Genomic DNA, 20,167 nt, shown 5'->3' with positions numbered 1-20,167 from the left:
GAGCATAACAAATAAAATGAAAACTTTTTACTAAAGAGATAAAAGTTTGCTGAAAATCTATTTCATATACACACTGATGTGTTGTGTGTCTTTCCGAATGGCAGGGATGGCGTTTGGCGGCAGCGGCCAACTTTCCTTGACTTATTCTAGATGGAAGACGAGTCACCTATCATTACTATTCAGCCCGTCTGCTTTCCTGTCATTCCTCCTCTGCGGTTTATGCGCAAAACTGCCAAAGGCTGTCTGTCCTCCATCATCTTAAGTATCTTTGTCAGCTCGCCACAAGTTGCTCCCCATGAGCGAGAGGTGTGTGCATATGATGGTATGCATGGCAATTAAAGAGTGCGTTCGCGAGCCTCCAATGAAAAACAAGCAAGTTCTTATTACCTGAGGCAGCAAATATTGATGTTCTGCACGTGTTTATAGTTTGAGCTTTATATGTACTTACATAGCACACAGTGTAGACTGAGGGGATGTTAAATTTAGTTTTTCTTCTATTTTTTATAATTTAATGACTATAAAAGGAGTTCAGTGTTTGTTCTTCTTTTATTTTCCTGCAAATTGATTTTCATGGGTTTCAATCACATCATTTTCCGTCAACTGTGGCAGCTCTAATCGACGGCATGCCTTATTTTTGCTTTGACGTGTAAGCAAACTGTAGAAAACCTCCGAGGTGAGCTTGCTGTTCTTTTCACTGTGGGGATGCTGCCACCCTGTGGTACCCGATAATGACTGTTCTCCAGTCTGACCTTTCTGAGACGTTTTCAATTGCTTTTAGTACATTTTTTCACTGACTATCAAATTAAGTGTGTAGAAAATGGGGGAACAAGTAGAGTTTTAAGTTTAAGTTAAGTTTTAAAAGCAATGAATCTTACTCTATTGGGATTATAGGTGTATTCATCCTTTTATATATATATATATATAAATGTTTTTTTAAATGTTTATTTTATTTCATCTTATTTTATTTTATTTTTTTTATTTGACCACAACAACAAGCTGGACACCTCACCTCCAGCACCAGTCATATATATATATTTCTCTTCCTGTCTTCCTCCTCTCCTCCTCCCTAGCCAGTTTTGCACAGGGTATCTTTGCACAAGATATTTCTTTGTATTGTTTGATACTATGCACAAGATATTTCTATTTCTTTTTATTTTTTATATTGTATACTAGTCTTATGTTATATTATTCTATTTTAGATTGTACATATTTTATATTTTCATATAATGTTTCCTTTTTACTATTGTTTTTGTCTGTCTGCACTGCTGCCGTGACAAAATAATCTCTTGTGAAGGATCAATAAAGGAACTATTCTATTCTACTCTATTGGCAGTGGTCTTATGGGTGTATTCATCCTTTTTTTTAATGTTTAAAAATGTTTTTTTTAAATGTTTATTTTGTTTTACTTTATTTTATCTTATTCTATTTAATAAATTTTTTTTTTTTATTTGACCACTTCGCATTAAATCTCAACAACAAGCTGGACACCTCACCTCCAGCACCAGTCGGAGGTTTCGACACACCTTCTGATCCTTCTACATCCATCCACGTAAGACAGCGCCAGCATCTGGTGGCCATTAGAGAAACTTTAGCTCGATGCATTATGCTGACTTCAACTTGAGAAGTCCATACAAATCTCCCAAAGCTGCTTAGTACTGTGTGTTCCAGATAGAGAACTTGAGCATGCAATGTAATGTTTTACTAAATGAGCAGCATCTATTGCATTGATTTTTTTTTTGTTTTGTTTAAGTTGAGCTCAGTGCTGCTATTGATGAAAGTTTGTTGGCGCACACAGTGAGCTGACTTTTACATTCACTCAGTGCCTGAGAATGACAGTTAAACATTTACACAATCATCAAACATATCATAGTGTGTTTGTGCATAACTGTGTGTGTCTGCAGTGTGTTTACAGTTTGCTGTAAAGAATTGGTCAGTGGGGGGCGGGGGGGCGAGGGGGGGTCTTTATGTGGAGTAATCCCACAGCCACTTTCTGGAAAACAGCACTCGCAATGGAACCACTGACTCAAATTTTGGATCTCATTCTCATGACAAAGCAATAGTCTCAATTATAGAGGGCTCGGAAGGTATAAAAGAGAACAAGGGGCTCATATAAGCACACACACACACACACATACTTTGGAATTATATTACATAACACACACATATTCAAGGGAGACTGCACGGTGGAGCACAGTTGGTCCCAGGATGGGCAGGGTGAGTTAAAGTAGTTTTAGTGTGTGAGTGAATTTAAACAGCTATTCAATATCAAAGAATCCAGAAAGTTGTGCTTGAAAAGAAAGTTTTGTGGCAGTTATGGTAAGTTTTTCTTGTGGATCCTCCATTTTCTTCACACAAACCTCCCACTGTATAGAGTTTTTTGCCTCAAAGCTTGTAAAAGTAAAAATTTACAGATTGAAAAATAATATTTCAGGCAAAAAACTGTATTTTTCAACGGTATAATATCAGATTCACTCATGTATCATCCCCCAGATCATCTTCTACGAGGACAAGAGCTACCAGGGCCGCAGGTATGAGTGCGACAGCGACTGCACCGACTTCCACTCCTACCTGAGTCGCTGTAACTCGATCCGGGTGGAGAGCGGCACCTGGGTGATCTATGAAAGGCCAAACTACATGGGCTACCAGTATGTCCTGACCAGAGGCGAGTATCCTGACTTCCTGAGCTGGACAGGCCTCAACGACAGAGTCAGCTCCTGCAAGACGATTCACTTTGTAAGCTTTCAAACATACTCATCTAAAAATACGCACAGCTGCACCATATCTCCTTTGGTGCGTCTACCAGTGAGTATTGAAATCTCATTCTAATGCTCATCTTTAGAGATTTTGTGGAAAAAAATGGAAGCTAAAAATAGAATTTCTTCAAGGAAAATGCGATTTGAAGTCATAAATTAAAGACTAAATGACTTACTTGTTAAGACTTGTTAAGATATTAGTTCAAATCTCTCCTGACATCTGCAGCACATCTTTGTAAATCCTTCCTCTTATCTCTGTTTGCTCTTCCAGGCCAGCGGAGATCCTCACAAGATCCAGCTCTATGTGAAAGGGGATTTTTCTGGTCAGGCGTTTGAAGCAACTGAGGACTGTCCCTCCGTGCTGGAGAAGTTCCACTGGAGGGAGGTCCACTCCTGCAAGGTCCTGGGGGGCTGGTGGGTCTTCTACGAGCACCCTAACTACAAGGGTCGCCAGTACCTGCTGGAGAAAGGCGAGTACCGCCAGCCAGTGGACTGGGGTGCTGTCTGCCCCACTGTACAGTCTTTTAGGAGACTAACTGAGTAGCCATGTTTGTTTTTGGCTACAATAAACCTGAATGATGAAGAATTACAGGGTGGTGTCTTCACTGTGTGGGGGTGTCTGCATTATACATGAGGGAAAGTGATATTCTTCTAGTTAAAACTTCAGAAATGCTTGTAAATGGACCATGATTTAAGGCCACAACACTGTAAGATGACTTCCTCTTTTGCTTCATGCAAAAATTTTAGCATTCATGCTGTTGAGGTGTAATCTCAAGTCACATGACTTGGACTTGAGTGGGACTTGAGCTGTGAATCTAGCAGCTTCCAACCTGAAGAGAAGAAAAAGGACGATTGTGACACCAGTGACTCACAACTTCACTTTGACTTTAGCCTTTTCCACTTGGAATTACTTGATATCCCACATTATCTTACACCTTTAAAACCCTTCTTAAAGGAATATTGCGTGCTTTTGCACATTCCAGCCAGTTAAATCACTTAAACTTTACTTGTGCACCACAACTAACCATTTTGCAAACGTCTATTGACTTCCATTCATTTTTGTCCAATTGAAATTTGCTTGAAATGTGTAAACAATACAAGGACCATCATTGCAACAATATTTTAGCATTTACAAAATCAGGCTCGTTATTGAATTTGTATTTGTATAGTTAATTTCTCCTCGCATTTATATTACTCAGTGCCATAAAAAACAAAATGAAACTGTAAAACAAACTATTTTATTAACAGATTTGCTTACAACTGGTGCTCATACTCACAGTTTATAACAGTTGTATTTACATTTTAACTCACATGCCAAAGTTTGGGCAAATGTTCGTCATGCAGTAAGTTGTGTGGCATGCTGGTTGTTCCTGTTTGCCTCTTCTTTTCTGTTCATACCGACGGCTGTCCTTCATTGATGAAGCTGAGCTGGGCAGTGTGCTCCCCCCAGTCCACCTCCGGCAGGTTCATGACGCTGGAGGGCTGGAGAAGGGGCTGGGAAACGGAATGGGGATAAGATGGGGATATGGACTGAGGCTGGAACTGGAAGTTGGATTCAGACTGGGAGAGGGATGGCAGGCAGGGTCGAGGCTGCATGTGAAGTTGGATTCCGCGTCCCGATAAGTCTACCAAAAGAGGAGTGACGGTGGACGGATGGCTTGATGAAGAAAGAGAAGGGGTGGAGAAAGAGGTGGAGCAGGGATGCGGCACGACTGTGTGCTCATGGGGAGAGCTGTCGAGTGACGGGGGAGCTGAGAGATGAGAGAATGAGGGGATGGTACTGGTCTGATGAGGAAATGGAGGATCATGGGAGGTGGCGGTTCGGGATTGGTAGTGAAGTGGATCAAACGGCTCAGGTGCCAGGACGCATGGGGAATTTTGAATGTCTGAGCAGTCCACAGGTGGATGTTGGGTAAGAAGGGGTGGGGCTGGGGAGGAGCTGTGTGATGACACACTGGGAGGTGGAGTCACGGTGCTAGGTAGCAGCAGCGTGGAGGTGTTATGGAAAAGAGGTTTGAGAAGACGTGTCATTTCCTGCAGCTCCTGACTGACGGCGGTTACGTGACGGGAAAGGACGTTCATCTGGAGAGGAGGAAGAGTCAGAAATGGTCACACGAGACTCTTATTTTCAAGTTTAGGTTAGCGAGATGCAATAAAGTAAAATTTAGGCTTTTAATGGCTTTTCAACGTAGATTTACGGTGTCTCTAGATATCCTCTCCCCTTTGCCTCGCCTGCTCCATCACACTTAGGGATCTACTGATCATGTGACCTCCTCCAGCCCTTCTGCAGAATGGAGATCCTGCGCACTAAAAACGCGAATCCATTGCTATGTGGCTGAGTCCTTCTTGCTTTCTTAACAAGAAGTGACCCAATTTCATGCTTGAAAGCTGTTTTTTGCGGTGTTGTATGCTGTTGTGCTATTCTATTTGGCAGGTTAATATGTTGGACTTGGTGTTAGCACGTTGTCCCCACTCCCTTAAGAGTGGAGACCGGGGGCGAGGTAGACTGTGCCTCTGTTCCAGTTGGGGGCCTTGAGGAGACAGAAGCATTCAGAAAGAGGCTAAAAAGAGCATTAATGCACAGTATGGGATTACTATTGAACATTACAGCATGTAAACATATTCTAATAGGACCTCCAAATACAAGAATATGTTTCTTTTAAACCCCCTTGAGCAACAAATGAATTTTTTTACTTCCATTAAATGCCAGCAAAAGTGTTTTATTAGCTTACAATGTGGTTGTGTCCTTTATCTTAATAACTGGGACTATCTAAAAACAAAGAAATGGCTTGTATAGAGACATTAAATAGTTGCCTTATGTACACATTTGGAATCCTGTGAAATCGGTGAGATTTTTGGTGCAACTGAGATAAAGAACGGCCTCATAACGGCACCAGAAACAATAAATAGCAGGTGAAACATTTCAAACTGAATGAACTTGAACCTGAATTTGTAATCAACAATATTAGAGTTCTTTCCTGAGACTTTAGAGTGACCAGCCTTACCTCATATTTTAGCTGAGCGATGCTCTCAATGGTGTCACTCTCATCACGGGCCCCTGAGGACACAGACACAGTAGAAATTAAGCTTTTGTGTGTGAGTGTGTGTGTGTGTGTGTGTGTGTGTGTGTGTGTGTGTGTGTGTTAACCTGGGGTAGCTGCTTCAGGGCTGCGTAAGAAAGTCTGAGTCGCGCTGGCTGGAAAAACAAACTTCTGAGCGGAACCACTTTGGTTTTCTGACTCGATCCCGTCAACAAACCTGAGGACAGATGGGAACAACGTGAGAATTCTGGAAATTAAAATTCAGATTTTGAAAATAAAATCGGAGTTACAGTGTGGGAATAAAGCGTGGTCTTTAATTTATAAATCTCAGATTGTCCCCAGTCAGTATAGTCACAATAAAGAAGACGTTGTTCACCATTCACTGAGTTGCACATGTAGGTGTGCACTAATGCGGGTGGGTACAAATGGCTTTTTCTTGTTCAAGATAACATACAGGATGCCGCACGTCTCTTGTGACCTTGCATCATTTATAACCACAAACTGGATGCGGTTTAATCAGCGGAATAACGAAAAGATCACTCGTTCATTCACTGAATCCAAGCGTGGTGTGTTGCGTGTCTGTTTCAGCTTCTTAGTGTCGGAAATGAACCTATTTTCTGACTGAAAAGTCCTGAACCCTCCTCCTCTGCTTTTACTAAGTATGAATACATCCATAGAAAAGTTCATGACAAAATAGTTTCACCACCTACAAAATAAATAAATACCTAAAAACTGTGTAAGTGAAAGAATTTCTAAGTGCTCTAGAAGTTGGCACATACATTTTAGCAGTTGCATCCATCACGAGAAACCATTTTTGTTAACATATAAATATATGTTGTGATAGTTACTTTACCAGGACGTCAAAGGGACCAAAGTTTATGAAGAAGTCAATCTTTGTTTTAGCTTTATTTCTTTCTACTATCTGTAAAATAAGATGATTTTAGCGCATGGCATGGTTCTACTCTTCACAAACTCTACAACGTTGGAACTGTTGAAAATGTGCAAATATTTATATTACATATAACTATTAACAGTATGCTCTGTGATAACAGGAGGAAAAACTCGGTATTAAGCACTTGGAAACAGCAGCGGAAACCTGGTGCCAAACCGCCAGTTTGCTCTGCACTAATTAATTCCAAAACTGTTTGTGACTGTAATCTTAATAATAAGTAATCTCTTTGTAGGACACTGGAGATTTTGGATGTAAGAAAGTTCAGGCCTGCTAATATTAAAATGATTCATTTAATTTAATCAGACTGAAATGTAATTTTTCTGCAAATGATGAAATGACGAAATTAAAATGCAAATGTCTGATGTTGATCTTTATGTTTGGAAATAAATGATTACTGCCACAAAATACAGACATGTCTAGACACTTTAAAGGATAACGCTGCCACTGATTTTAATTCATTTCTAATAAAATGAAATGGAAAAGGTCTCCCAGGCATCATTTATGGAAGCAGGCTAAACAAATTAAATACAAAAAAACAAAAAACAATACAACTCTTTCCTTTGTTATCTTATGTTAATGAATCTGATTTTTTTTCTTTAATTACCCAGCTGATCATCACATGCATGCTCTGATTTAGGCTTCCTATGAGGACATTTGACAGCCTATTAGTTGTAAATAAAACTTTGATGACTCGTTCTTTACCACTGTAATGCGAATTTCACTCTGATTCCATTAAACAGAATCCCATTGCGATAATGTTTTAATGTGCCAATCAATATAGTCAGTTATGGAATAACTAAATCTTACCGGACAGTTCAATTTGGGTGTACTTGACACCAAAGAGGTTGAGAACCACTGCGATACTGTACCAAAATAAATTGATTCCTGCATTCGAGACTCTGCTGCCACCTCTCTGGGGGCTCCATGCAGATTAGTTTTGTGTTTATTAGTAATTTCACAAGTCAGAAAGAGTGTAAGTCAAATTCCCACAGTGGGTGACTTACTGAATGAACTCCCTCAGCTAAGCTAAGCTAAGCTAAGCATCCAGTCAATAAATCATTGAATGGCTCTTTACCGTGGGCTGAGTTCTGGCTGCAGGCAGCTGAAGCTCACCACAGGAATCTGCAGGCTGGTAGGCCGAGGGTGATCACTCAGTGGCCTGAGAGCTCTTGGGGGCAGCAGCGGCGAGCGCAGAGGGGAGCGCAGGGGGGAGCGCAGGCCTCGACCGAGCCTGCCCAGGGGAGGCATCTTGGGGAGCGGGGTTGAGTGTTCAACCTCGGAGGCCGATCCCTCCTCGTCCTCCTTGATGGATGAAAGCTTCTTCATAATTCCTCCATTGCTCTCGCAGTCTGACTGGGGAGAGGAAAAAGAGGGCAGGGACACAAATTTCATAATGTGTTTAGAACAGAGAAACATAGAGAGCAATAGAGAGACGCTGCATTATTAACCAGTGGTAGAAAAGTACAAGGCCTGTTGAATAACTCAAAATGTTCCCCTGCAACCTTTGGGAGTGGTTCCAGACTGTTCAGTTTGTAAGACCTTGGGCTAACTAAATTTCTTTAGATAAGCTTGTTATGGGTAAAGAGTTTGGTGTTCAGTTTAGAGCAGAAGCCCCTCTTTGTGCCCCTCTTTGGGTATGACTAGCCCGCTGGATTGTTTGGTAAGTAAACTCCTCTCCACTACTATGTGTAATGTGGGGTCGGCTGTATTTCTAATAAAATATATTCATATATATGATCTGAAAGTGCATTTTTTTATTCATCACATGTAGTATTTTATTTCTGGAACTGTCTCACCATCAGCCACCTACATATTCAGTATTTTAGTATGCTACTACATACTGACTTCCAGTGAGAATACACTAAAAACCTGCTTATAATTAGCATGAACAGAACACAGAATTAACGAGCTGGAGCACTATTGCACTCTTTGACCAGACGGGGGAGCTGCAGAGCCACTGAAAGCATGAACAGTTTGCCATTCACAATAGCTGATTTCCATTCAGCTCATCAACATTCTCATTCAGAAACTAAGCATGTATCAGCCCAAGAGATATTTAGCTCTTGCAAAGGTTTTCTATAATAAAAAAAACACACAACCTTTGAGTCTTAACAAGTAATATCTGAACAGAATGTCCTTTCCTGCAGTCAGCATGTTGTTGTTGGCGGCTGAAACATGTATTTTGGGAAGGTCATCTTCTCTCAACTGTAAGCTCAAAGCTGATTAAAATTCTCTCGATCAAATCCCATTTTCTCTTTCTCCTCTTTTCTCCCCCCTTTTCCTACTCTCGTCTCCCCGACACCGCCACTCTCCCCTCCGTTTGTTTTTCTTTTCTATCCTGCCTGTGGCTCACGTGCCCCAGCTGGTATTTTTAGACGCACATTGGTTTAATTTTAGCGCAGAGGTTTGCCTGCAGGGAACCAAACCGGAAAAGGGGGGGGGACTGTTTCGGTGTTTGTGTGTTTGTGTGTGAGAGCAGCACGTGCCACCCTTAACATACAGCGTGCTACTATACGGGCGTCAGCCAATTACATGCGGCGGCTTTGAGGGTGTAAAGAAAGAGAGATGCACGTGTGTGTTGCATCTGAAGATGTTCCGTGTTGAAAGATATGAGCATATGAACATGTGAGTCAGCCTGTGTGTCATTCTATATGAGCAAGGACAAATGTGATGTGTTAAAGCGTGCTGGTATGAGTGTGATGCTGCATGCGTGAACATCTGCAGTACGACTGTGTGTTGGCATGTGAATGCAAATATCAGCAGAGGTTCTTCCCTCCTCCCTCTTGCCCCCAGCTTCCCATCATCCTGATGTTTTCTTGTCTTGTCTCCATCTGGTTGTTGCTCTATATTTATCCAGTAAGGGGTGACCCAGCCCCTCCCCCACTCGTCTGACAGCACTATTTTTAGCCGCTCGGTGGAGGACGCACTACTGCTATTGCTCCACATGCATATAAAATGTGTGTTTGTGTGAGATGTGTTTAAATCTGACTTGCAAAATAAGCGGCAGCTGCAAAAATTCCTCGCAGTCGTTAAAGATGAGAATCAAAGTTTTAGTTGAACATTTTTCACCGTAGCTTTACTTCGCAGGATCGGTTTGCCTCTGTGAGGCACACAGATGGAACAAACGATCATAAATGTTGCTCAACTTTACTGAAAATTCAATTCAAAACGCTCTCTTTGTGCCTTCGTTGATTTGAACTGACTTTATTGTCCCCATAAGTGCTTTAAAGTTTAAAAGGTATTTTCATTCAAGCTTTGGCTTCATGTTCAGGATTCTTGATGCTTCTATCCAGCAGCCAGAGCACCAATCTACACAGCATTTCTGTGGCATTTAAAGCGGTTGGTTTAATCTGCTTGAATTTGGACGGAACATGTTTAAAATGGGCGGTGAGCTGGTGGTTAGCTGTGCCAAGTGTCCTGCTTAATTCCTCGATCCATAAATAAATATGCTCTCACATACTTGCACTTTTAAGTATTAAGTGGACTTACAGTCAATCAGAAGACTTATAATCAAGCAGCCATCCATGTTTTGGGTCTGACTAAATATATAATTTTTCATTCTGATATACTTTCTTGTCACTCGATAATTCTCTTGGACCTCCAACATCCAAATCGTCCATGTTTAGATCACGTCTTTATCTGTTGGCGGCATCCCAAAGCAGAAGCAACGGCTTCCTCCTCACTTCCAGCCCAGATGGCTAATCCTTTTTCAAGTGCAAAGCCGTCGTTCCGACATTGCGTCACGAGTTGGTTAGAGGAGGTCATTGCGCTGCTGGGACTAATCTAAAAAACAGAGGGGCTATTCTTGTGGATCTCATCCAGACTTTTCTGCCAGACATTTAGAGACGGTTCATCGCCAATGCACTTAGCTTAGCAATATGGTAATATTAATAATGATAGTGGTAATAAAACACTCACAAATGAAAGAAAGCTTCTTTTCTCTCCACCAAATTTAGTGCATTAATATATTTTTCAGGCCATGGAGAGTAATTGAGTCTGAATGACCCAAGGATGTGCATTAATTTTACATGAACATGCTGAAGTAGGTCTCATCATTGTAATTGGGATTTCCCCAGTTAGGTAAAACACCTGTACAAGGTGTTAGAGCAGTGTAGTAAAGTTTTATGCCGCATAAAATGACAAATGAAACCAGGTAATGTGTTAAGAGCGTCAGCCATGATGATACCTCCATGCTGTGTCCTTCCCGGAGGTTGTAAGTCAGATCATGCTGGATCTCGGTGACAAACTTCTGCGCGTAGTCGGGATAGAGACAGAGCACCTCGCGGAGGCCTTTGAGGCTGATGTACTGCAAGTCACAGTAGGTGAGGGCCTTCACACAGGCGTTCGTCTTTATCACTTCCTCCTGAGTGAGACAGTCGGAGCCAATCAGATCGCCCCGACCTAGAAAGCAGAGATACAGATAGGGATGTAACTGAGACTGCAGGTACTGAAGCAACCACTGTTCAGGAATCAAATGAATGGTAGGCAACCGATTTGTCTGGCTTGCTCTCTGCATCTTTTGGCTAAAGCGGCTACTATCTTTGTCTGTCACTTAACTCTTAGTGTGTTGTTATGGCTACTAGAAGTCAGTGATGAAATGTATATTTACTCAAGTACACTGCTATTACGAGCACAATTTGGAGGTACTTTTACTTGCATGGTAGGTCTGTCTCACTTGTTCTACCTCACTGCCTTCGGCAGAGCTGAACGAGAGAGAAAACCAGTGTTTGGGTGTCTATTGGAGAAATTTGTGAATGTACGTGTGTGTGTGTGTGTACTGCTGCACACTGGAGGGACGGGAGAAGAACGTGTGTGTGTGTGTGTGTGTACTGCTGCACACTGGAGGGACGGGAGAAGAACGTGTGTGTGTGTGTGTTCACGTATGTACTCACACAGCAGGTCCAACATTCTAATGAGTTTAACCTCTTTCCTCTCCTCCTCATTAATACGAAAAAAGAGTGTTGCCAATTTGATCCCTCTGACCTGAGCTGATTCCAGTGCTGTTTTGAAGTTTGTTCGTGTTTCAGTGTTCTGTTTCATCCATGTTTGTGTAGAACTGGAGAGTCGGTGTGCGTGCTGTAGGACGAGGGTCTGGAGAGGCATGGTTCTGGTTCATATTGTCCACTTGTATATAGTCTTTCCATTCTTTTTGACCTCTCAAAGCACTTTTAACACTGCATTCAACCATTGACGCACTACTATACTTGAGCATTATTAGATCATTTTCATTTGTGAAGTTGGATATTTTTGCCAAAACTGCCAAAATATTTAAAAAATCAATGAATAATGAGAATGTAATTCATGTAGGGCTTTTGGCTGCTTCCCAAATTGTTCCATCAATCTCTGTCACGCTTCATATTTCAGCTGACGGAGTGTGAATTGCTTGCCCACAGGGACAGTTTAATATGGAGATGATTGCAATTTTTATCAGCAGTAGGCCGCTCTTGTTCATTATGCTCCTTTTCATAAAGGCTGTATTGACGGCCAGTTAATGTTGGATGTCTAATAACTTCCCCAGTGGTAACAGCCCTTTCTGTTTTTCTGCTCATAATGTGGCAACCACACTGCAAAACAGACAAAAGAGGAGAAGTCTTGTAATATTCACAGTCTATTTCAATTTTCCAACTGAATTCTGATCATTTCTTTTTTTACATTTCACTTAGATCACACTTGGTTGGCTGGCTTTGACTTCATATACATGAACTCAATTGTTAATTGTCAATTTTTTTGTTGTCTTTTCAACATAAAAGTGTGTCTACGACTGCCAAACTGAGAAAAGACCATCTTTTTCTCCTGCTCCAGGTCGTGCAGATTCAGCTCAACATGATCTGTTGATCATGTGACCTCCTCCAGCCTTTCAAGCAGGCTCACTGTCCCTGACCATTGAAAATCTCCTGAGTCCACCTTGCTGTCCACCATTGTTTATTCATCACTTACACCGTCTCTCGCTTAACACGAAGATGTCAAATGTGAGGGCGAAGCGTCAGGCTGTTCTTTTCTTCTAAAAAGGAGCGTTCAGCCTCCAAATACAAGTATGAACTTTAAAATTCACACAGGCCAAAGGACATAAAGGTGGGTTGCCAATCTGCCATCAGAGGAAAGCTAATCATTCACACACACTCACTTGGGGCTGTGTATATACATACACGTATACACATCCTTTTGTCGGAAGTCAGTGGCACTTTTGAGTCACTTTGCTGCCAAAATCTGGGAGGAGAGGGAGAAGTCCTTCAAGATTTAGTGGCAAAATGACTCACTCAGACCACAGGACCAACAGGGGGCTTGACCCAAATCCCCCAAACTTACGAATGCAGGAGCATGAGAGCGTGCTTGCATGCTTCTCGAACCTGGTCTCTCAAAAGCAGGAATGAGTTAGTGTGGAAAAATGGATGTACAGAAACAGCTCCCATAGCATTGTGGGAATGGGAGCTGTCCATGGGGCTGAACCTCAATGATGTCGGGTATGTGTCATATGTATTGCATTATATAGCATTACGTTTTAACTATGTGCATATTTAATGCCAATATATCAGCAGCTAATACACTGACACATTAATGTTCTTTACCCAGAATGGCCAGCACAGTGTTGTCCTTCAGTACTTCCATGGAGCCTGAACATACGAAGTAGATGGCCTGGAGAGCGTCGCCCTGGCGGATGAGGAACTCCCCAGGAGCGGAAAAGGAGGTCTTGATGATGAGTGAGAGGGAGCGCAGGCACCCCCTGCTGGCTGACTCGAAGATCGACAGCTGCAGCAGCTCATTATTCAGGTGCATGGCGATGTCAGCCCTCAGCTCATCTGGGAAGTCCTTTAGCAGCTGTTGAGGGGATAAAGGGGACATTTGACAGTGAAAGGCACACAAAACACAATTTGTTGTCTATGACTGCTTGCTACAGATTAATCGCCATCTCTCTCTTAGCTTTAGTGGCTTATTGCTTTTGTGTGTCACCATTTGAATGTGCCTGTGTGGGAAGGTGGAGGTAACAGGCAAAATAAAACCTTTCACCTTCCCACATAGTCACAACCAACTGATACATGCATAGCTAGCACACAGTTTCTGGATGATGTTAAATGCAATCGCTCTCATTAACTTTATGGAGCAAATTCCCAAAAAGTAGCAAAGAAAAAAATCTTTGCAAGGGAAAGCTGTGGGTTATTACCTTTAAGTATTAGTGTTTGTTCCCTGGGATTATCTAGATTTGAAGCCATGGCAAAACACCCAAGATAGACTCTAGTCTCTATGAGACTAAGAGAAATAATATTCATGAAATCTAAAACAAAAACCCAAATCCTCTCGATGGCTTTGAGCCGTTTCTTTAGTCTGTATGGAGGGCAAATTGCTTGGTTTTGCACTTTGAATTTTAGAATCCGGTCTAGTTGATCCCATTGTAACTGACAATGTCAATCCAAGCCACAGAGGTCACACTGTATACCCTTCATTTTCAGAAATCACTGAAACACATTGTCACAGTTTCATATGCTCACACTGTCATGCGTATGTCTTAATCTGTTATTCTTGACGCACTTACCTCGCTGACATCGATGCCGTTGTTGACGGACCAGGTCGTCTGGAAGCATTCCATCATGCGCTGCTCCAGGGCCTTAGGCAGCCGGTGCACCCGGATGAAGTCCTTCAAGTCCTTGGTGCGGGTGTGGTAGAGGGAGCGGCGTGAGTACATCCTCTGGATTATGGCGGTCACATTTCCAAACACCACAGCATGCATTAATGCTACAGAGAAGAGAGAAAGAGGGACAGAAACTGAATAAAGCTATAGGTATATACTATATACTATACCAAATAGTGAATACAACATTTTCATGATGATATAATATTGTGGTTATTTAGTTTCCACAGGAATAAAAGTATGGCTGCTTTGGTCTCGTGTTTTTCCCACCTCCAATCAGCATGGTGCAGATGGAGAAGATCTTCTCAGAGTCCGTGTTGGCTGAAACATTGCCGAAGCCCACACTGGTCAGACTGCTCAGAGCAAAGTACAGTGACGTCACGTAGGAGCTCCTGACAGATGGACCGCCGCTTAACGTCGTCCCCGAGCTGTTTGGCATCCTGACTCTGGTCCTGCTGCTGTTCCATTGGCCTGAACCCAGCAAACCAGCCCCACTCAGTGACTCCAACCCCGACCCGTTCCACTGGCTGTAATTGGCGAGTCCCGCTGTCATGGTGCCTTGAGGTGAATCGGACACTCCCAACAGGGAGGTCAGCGGTGCCAGGAAGTACGGCGTTCCCAAGCGTTTGGCCAGTTCATGGAGCCAGCCTGCAGAGGGAAGAGGGAAGTGACTAAGTAGACTCTAACTAACCAATTCATATCAGTTGCCAGGTGATGGAGAGAGAAATAACAAAACCACCATGGCAGACAGACAAAACTGACATTATGACCTTTTATCTAAGGCACCCATCAGGTCAAAGCTTTTCTTCACTTTTCTCCAAAAGAAAATCCACATCTCTTTCAATTCTGAAGACTCACACGCTTTCCTCCAGCACCAACCTCTGGGCAACATTTTTAATTGTGGACTGTAATGAATCACTGTTTTACTAAAGTGAATGCTGCTGTCATGACTTTCCAATAACATAAGAATAAAACAGTGAAGCTGACTTGTAATGTGGATATGGATAGTATTTAAACAGAGCTTCAAACTGAGCTTTTAAAGGCCTCTCATTCGCCCACTCATTATGGTGAATGGTGGAGCACTGTTGTGCTCATCGGAAGCAATTTAGGGTTCAGTGTTTTGCATAATTACTAACCCTATAATTAATGGACAGGCAGAGCTGCCCCATGCGTACAAGTGTGCCTATGTGTACCAGTGGAAGAGTCTTTTTTTTCCCCACCATACTTACCCCTTACATCTTTCTGTCTCATTCCACATTGCTGATTTGAACAGGATATGTGCCTCACAGTATTGTTGTTGTGTGGCCCAGTAGGAGGGGTAACAGATCACCATAATAAGAACTGTTTTCTCAGTAAAAGGACACTCGTGCCTCATGCTGAGAATAGCCTGATTAGTCTTCAGACTCAGTAAAATTCTAGTAAAAAACACAAATTATCTTCGTTTTGGTCTCTGTCTTTGGTGCCACCATTCAAATCACCTTTCAAATCTTTCCATAAATGTGCAACAAATACGCATGCAGACTGCACCACACACAGACACAAACCTATATCCCAGGAGGCAGGGCTGTTACTTTCAATCTCACTGCGTCCGATAAAATACCACACGCAGGCCATCCAATGGGCTATCAGGGCGAAGGTGGACATGAGCAGGGTGAGGACTACGGTGCTGTACTGGGAGTAACGATCCAGCTTCTGCAGGAGGCGCAAGAGGCGGAGGAGGCGCACTGTCTTCAGCAAATGAACCCCGAAGTTCTGGGAGAGAGAGGACGGTGGATTTTTTAAAAAATCACATCTTATCCAAGATATAATCAGAGTTGCTTGTTAGGATGGGATTAGTTACTCTTGGACAGATAAAGAAGACTCTTTCCTGAGACATAAATTAGAGCCAGATTTCATGTTTAATCTTAACAGTTTCCCATCTGGAGCCATAGTTGTGTAAATAGAAATTACCCATGCACACTGAAGATTTCATCATCTCGATGGTGAGCTATGTTGCAGGAGGACTTGCCTCTCAAACTCCACAGACAGGATTAAAATATTCTAGCACCAAAGATAATTTAGAGTTTTAGCCAGCTTTAGCCAAAGAATCTACATATTTGAAGGATGTATTTAATATTTCAAAAGAAAAAAAAGCAGCAAGTAGAGAAAAGTTAGAAAAAAATGTTGTTTTAAAGAAACATTTTCTTTGCTCTTATCACAATTCATCATCATCCAGATTCCTTTTCTCTAAAGCACAGTGATCCTGTATCTATTATACAATATCTGTTGTAGCAGGCTCTGCACTCAACATCATCTGGCTAATCTACTAGCCTCCACACTCATTCATCAGCATAATTACTGGTTACCTAATAATGAGCTTCTTGTTGAGGCTCAGACTTTCAGTTTTCCTCCCTCAAAGCCCGTACGGCAAAACAAATGGTCGGTTTTTGCTTTTTCAGATAAAAATGTTATCTTTTTCCCCACGTCTTTCTAGCACAAGGGATTTTGTGTGTATGTGTGTGTTGTGCCTCGGTGTTCACTGTACATTTGCAGGCTCTTTCGTGGTCTTTTTTAATTAATGGTGAGCGAGAGTGGAACAGAGCCACTTCATCAATGCCATTGATAAAAGAATGACATCTATTACCATTGGCGGAGTCCATGGAGCCTCCTATACATTACACATACGCATAAAAGCACATAAATCTCACCTAATCTGGCAAGCACAGTCAGATGTTTGATTGATTTGCACTTTCCCAACACCCATATACACATAAATGTGCACACACACTACATAACAAACCAGAAACTACACTGTTAAACTGCGTACTTTCTTTGTGAACGATGTGTGCATGTATGAATGTGTGTGTGTGTGTGTGTGTGTGTGTGTGTGTGTGAGACCCACCACACTGATATTGAAGGCGTAGAGCAGGTCAAAGGGCAAGGCGGCGATCAGGTCCACAAACAGCCAGGATGTGACATAGTGAATGCAGATGGAGCTGGCATCATACACGACCTGACCAGAAGTGCTCACGTAGGTGGTTCGGAAGTTCAGCACGATATCTGGCACACAACACAAAACACACCAGTGCTGCTTGGAAACTGTCCATGTTATAATCCCTGATCACCAAAATTCAGCTTGAATATTCAGCTTTAAAATACAACTTTTGCAGCAACAGTTCACCTTTGAAACTCCTGTATTCAAACGTACATTGATGATGAAGCAATCCTCTGTAAATACACTGCTAAAAAAAAATTAAGGGAACGCTTAATCATCACAGTATAACACCAAGTCAATCAAACTTCAGGGATATCAATCCGTCCAGTTAGGAAGCATAAGTGATTGTGAATCAATTTCACCTGTTTTGGTGCCAGTGTCCACTGGAGAGGCAACAGCAAGATTGATTCTTCTTCCGCTAATGTCCTTGTTACTACTGGTAGCATGAGCTGGTACCTGCAGCCCATTAGGGTTGCACAGGTCCAGTTATGGTCCAGTTCGTCCATCCATATGTCGCAAGGTTTGCTGCGTCTCCCAGCACAGTCTCAAGAGCATGGAGGAGATACCAGGAGAGGGGCCGTAGAAGGGCATCAACCCAACAGCAGGACCGGTATCTGCTCCTTTGTTCGAGGAGGAACCGGAGGAGCACTGCCAGACCTTACGCTGGTGCAGTGGGCCCTTTGATCTTGAATATTTAGATCTGATGTGTGATTTAAATGTTCCCTTATTTTTTTTGAGCAGTGTATATGAGGTACAAATGTCATGTCATGTCAGTCACATTGGCTAGATTATGTGCTTTTGTTAGTAAAAGTTACTAAGTACATATTTGAGACCTGTCTTTTCACAATTATGTCTTAAGAATGAACATCCTTGGCTGAGATGCATTAAACTGACAAAAACATTTTACAAAACATGTGAAAGCAGCCTCACCAATGATAAAAAGTATCTCCACCAAGATGTCGCTGACACTCGGAGGGTTACGTGCTGCTGAGCCACCGTCCTCTCGTATCTCCACCGCAGTGAAGCAGACGTTGTAGGGAACGGTGACAGCTACGTAGAAGGTGGCCAACAGGATCAGCCAATCCCAGCCAGCCTTGAATGCACCATAGTGAAGGAGGATAAACCGAGACTTCTGGACGTCTGCCACCTTGTACTCTGGGACCGGGTTCGCATTGGCTCCAAGGACACTCTTGAAAGGTGTATGGAAACACACACGCAAATGTTACAAATTAAATAGCAGCCATAATTCAAAGGCAAACTTTGATTTGATTTGAATTGATCACCAGTCAACAGATGCAAGCCTGTAAAAGCAGTGTGTCCCCACCTCAATCTATAGGTCATGACTGAAAATATAAAGCCTTGCTAGTGCCTCCTAAAGGCTGCAGTGTCATTATACCACCTTAGGTTGGTTATGTGGCTGAGGGTTGTGCCAGAGGACAACAACATTTTGTTCTGTGCACTAGAGCAAAGGTTTAATCCAAAAATATTAGTATTATGCTTCAGAAAGACAGTAGGTCAAACCCAAAGTAGGACAGATGGTACTAAAGACAGCGTGTCTCACATTGTTGATCTTCAGCTTGCTCTTGGTTTTGTCCTGTTTCTGTAGGTGTCCAGACAGCTGGTAGAGGACGGCCCGGCTGCGTCGGCGCTCCATGTTGAAGCCCGTGGGCCGGCTGACCTGGTGGATCTCCAGCCCAGTTTCCTCATCTGAGAGCAAGGACACAAAACTAGAGAAGCACGCAGACACGTGGCAGAAACTTTGATATGCAAATTCTTGCTGTTAGCTGATAGCTCTTCAGCTACAGTTGTTCACCAACTAGCCTTGCTGCGGGGCCATACGTCATCTTTTAAAGCCACATCCGCTGCGTCATATTCTGGAGCGACGGGGCTTCGATGCTACTACACATGTAGCTCTGATCGCTTTTAGGATTTTCATTTTCTTTTCACTTTTAACATGTTGTTGCTGGGAGCTACAAAAATCCAACCATGAGCCAAATATTTGAGGCCATATATTACATTACACCTCTTACTGTATGAGGTTATCAAGGCATCAGGTTGGCGATGCCATACTGTATAACTGCTCCTGTGAGTCATGTTAGCACATTGGATGTCTCATGAGCTATCGAATTCATAATGTGTCGGAATCCCTCAACCCAATGGGAATTTTATATTTTTTAAATATTTGGTAAAATATTCTGCTCAAATCAAACATTCACCATTTAAATCAACTTCGCTTTCAGAAACAGACATGATGCTGTGTTAACTCATAAATTAGATGTCCAGTTTCAGGTCTTTTCGTTTGATAGATTAGGGCATACGTAGGGAGAGACTGGGGAGTCGGCAGTGATGGTGAAGGAAGGTGAGTCAAACTTACTACATGACACACAAACAGGAGCCTCCTCATGTCAAACTTGCAACCTGAATCACACAGAACTGAACAATTGCTCTCTAGGAGCTTACCTGTGTTTCACCTTTGATAGCTGATGGAGGTTACTATTGTATAATGAGTTGAATGTGGGGAAGCCTCTTTTTATTAGACCTAGTTCCTTTTCATAACACATTAGTGTTACCAAGGAGGCCAGTGGCCATTTTTACTGGAGGACAACAGCAAACACATTCATGTCCTCTTGTACTGTATTATGCATGACAGCAGTTTGAATGGATGATCAGGACTGTATACGCTTTTTTTTTTGATGTGGTAGCAATAAGAAATCATTTATTCATCATTTACCATGTTTTTTGACAATGCAACTGACAAAGATGCACTATTTTGCCAATAAGGTTATTTATTTGGTGATAATAATGTCACCATAATATTAAAGG

The 20,167-nt window shown here is 42.3% G+C and overlaps 2 protein-coding genes across 2 annotated transcripts in view; one reads left to right on the top strand and one right to left on the bottom strand.

Annotated features, from left to right (window-relative positions):
- Positions 1-2,205: 2,205 nt before the first annotated feature.
- On the top strand, positions 2,206-3,297 carry LOC139223446 (gamma-crystallin S-like). The gene is made up of 3 exons (XM_070855355.1): positions 2,206-2,214; positions 2,491-2,733; positions 3,025-3,297. Exons 1-3 carry the CDS (start codon positions 2,206-2,208, stop codon positions 3,295-3,297), a joined length of 525 nt encoding a protein of 174 aa, XP_070711456.1.
- Positions 3,298-4,024: 727 nt separating this feature from the next.
- LOC139223491 (voltage-gated delayed rectifier potassium channel KCNH8-like) overlaps positions 4,025-20,167 on the bottom strand; it is a 28,062-nt gene continuing 11,919 nt past the window's right edge. Inside the window, exons 4-15 of the mRNA XM_070855416.1 lie at positions 18,906-19,051; positions 18,275-18,533; positions 17,252-17,409; positions 15,915-16,122; positions 14,641-15,018; positions 14,275-14,474; positions 13,313-13,562; positions 10,933-11,147; positions 7,822-8,099; positions 5,902-6,011; positions 5,759-5,811; positions 4,025-4,835 (exon numbers count right to left, since the gene is read on the bottom strand). Coding sequence (XP_070711517.1) covers positions 4,146-4,835; positions 5,759-5,811; positions 5,902-6,011; positions 7,822-8,099; positions 10,933-11,147; positions 13,313-13,562; positions 14,275-14,474; positions 14,641-15,018; positions 15,915-16,122; positions 17,252-17,409; positions 18,275-18,533; positions 18,906-19,051 — 2,945 coding nt within the window. The 3' untranslated portion in view covers positions 4,025-4,145. The remainder of the gene's footprint in view (positions 4,836-5,758; positions 5,812-5,901; positions 6,012-7,821; positions 8,100-10,932; positions 11,148-13,312; positions 13,563-14,274; positions 14,475-14,640; positions 15,019-15,914; positions 16,123-17,251; positions 17,410-18,274; positions 18,534-18,905; positions 19,052-20,167) is intronic.

Source organism: Pempheris klunzingeri, chromosome 24, assembly GCF_042242105.1.
Source record: "Pempheris klunzingeri isolate RE-2024b chromosome 24, fPemKlu1.hap1, whole genome shotgun sequence".
NCBI classification, from domain to species: Eukaryota; Metazoa; Chordata; class Actinopteri; order Acropomatiformes; family Pempheridae; genus Pempheris; species Pempheris klunzingeri.
The sequence above is the reverse complement of the archived record's forward strand: the minus strand, read 5'-3'. Positions and strand labels throughout refer to the sequence as shown.

Coding starts and splice junctions, on each gene's coding strand:
- LOC139223446 (XM_070855355.1), top strand. Junction 2,734..3,024: donor CCTGCAAGACGATTCACTTT/GTAAGCTTTCAA, acceptor TTGCTCTTCCAG/GCCAGCGGAGATCCTCACAA.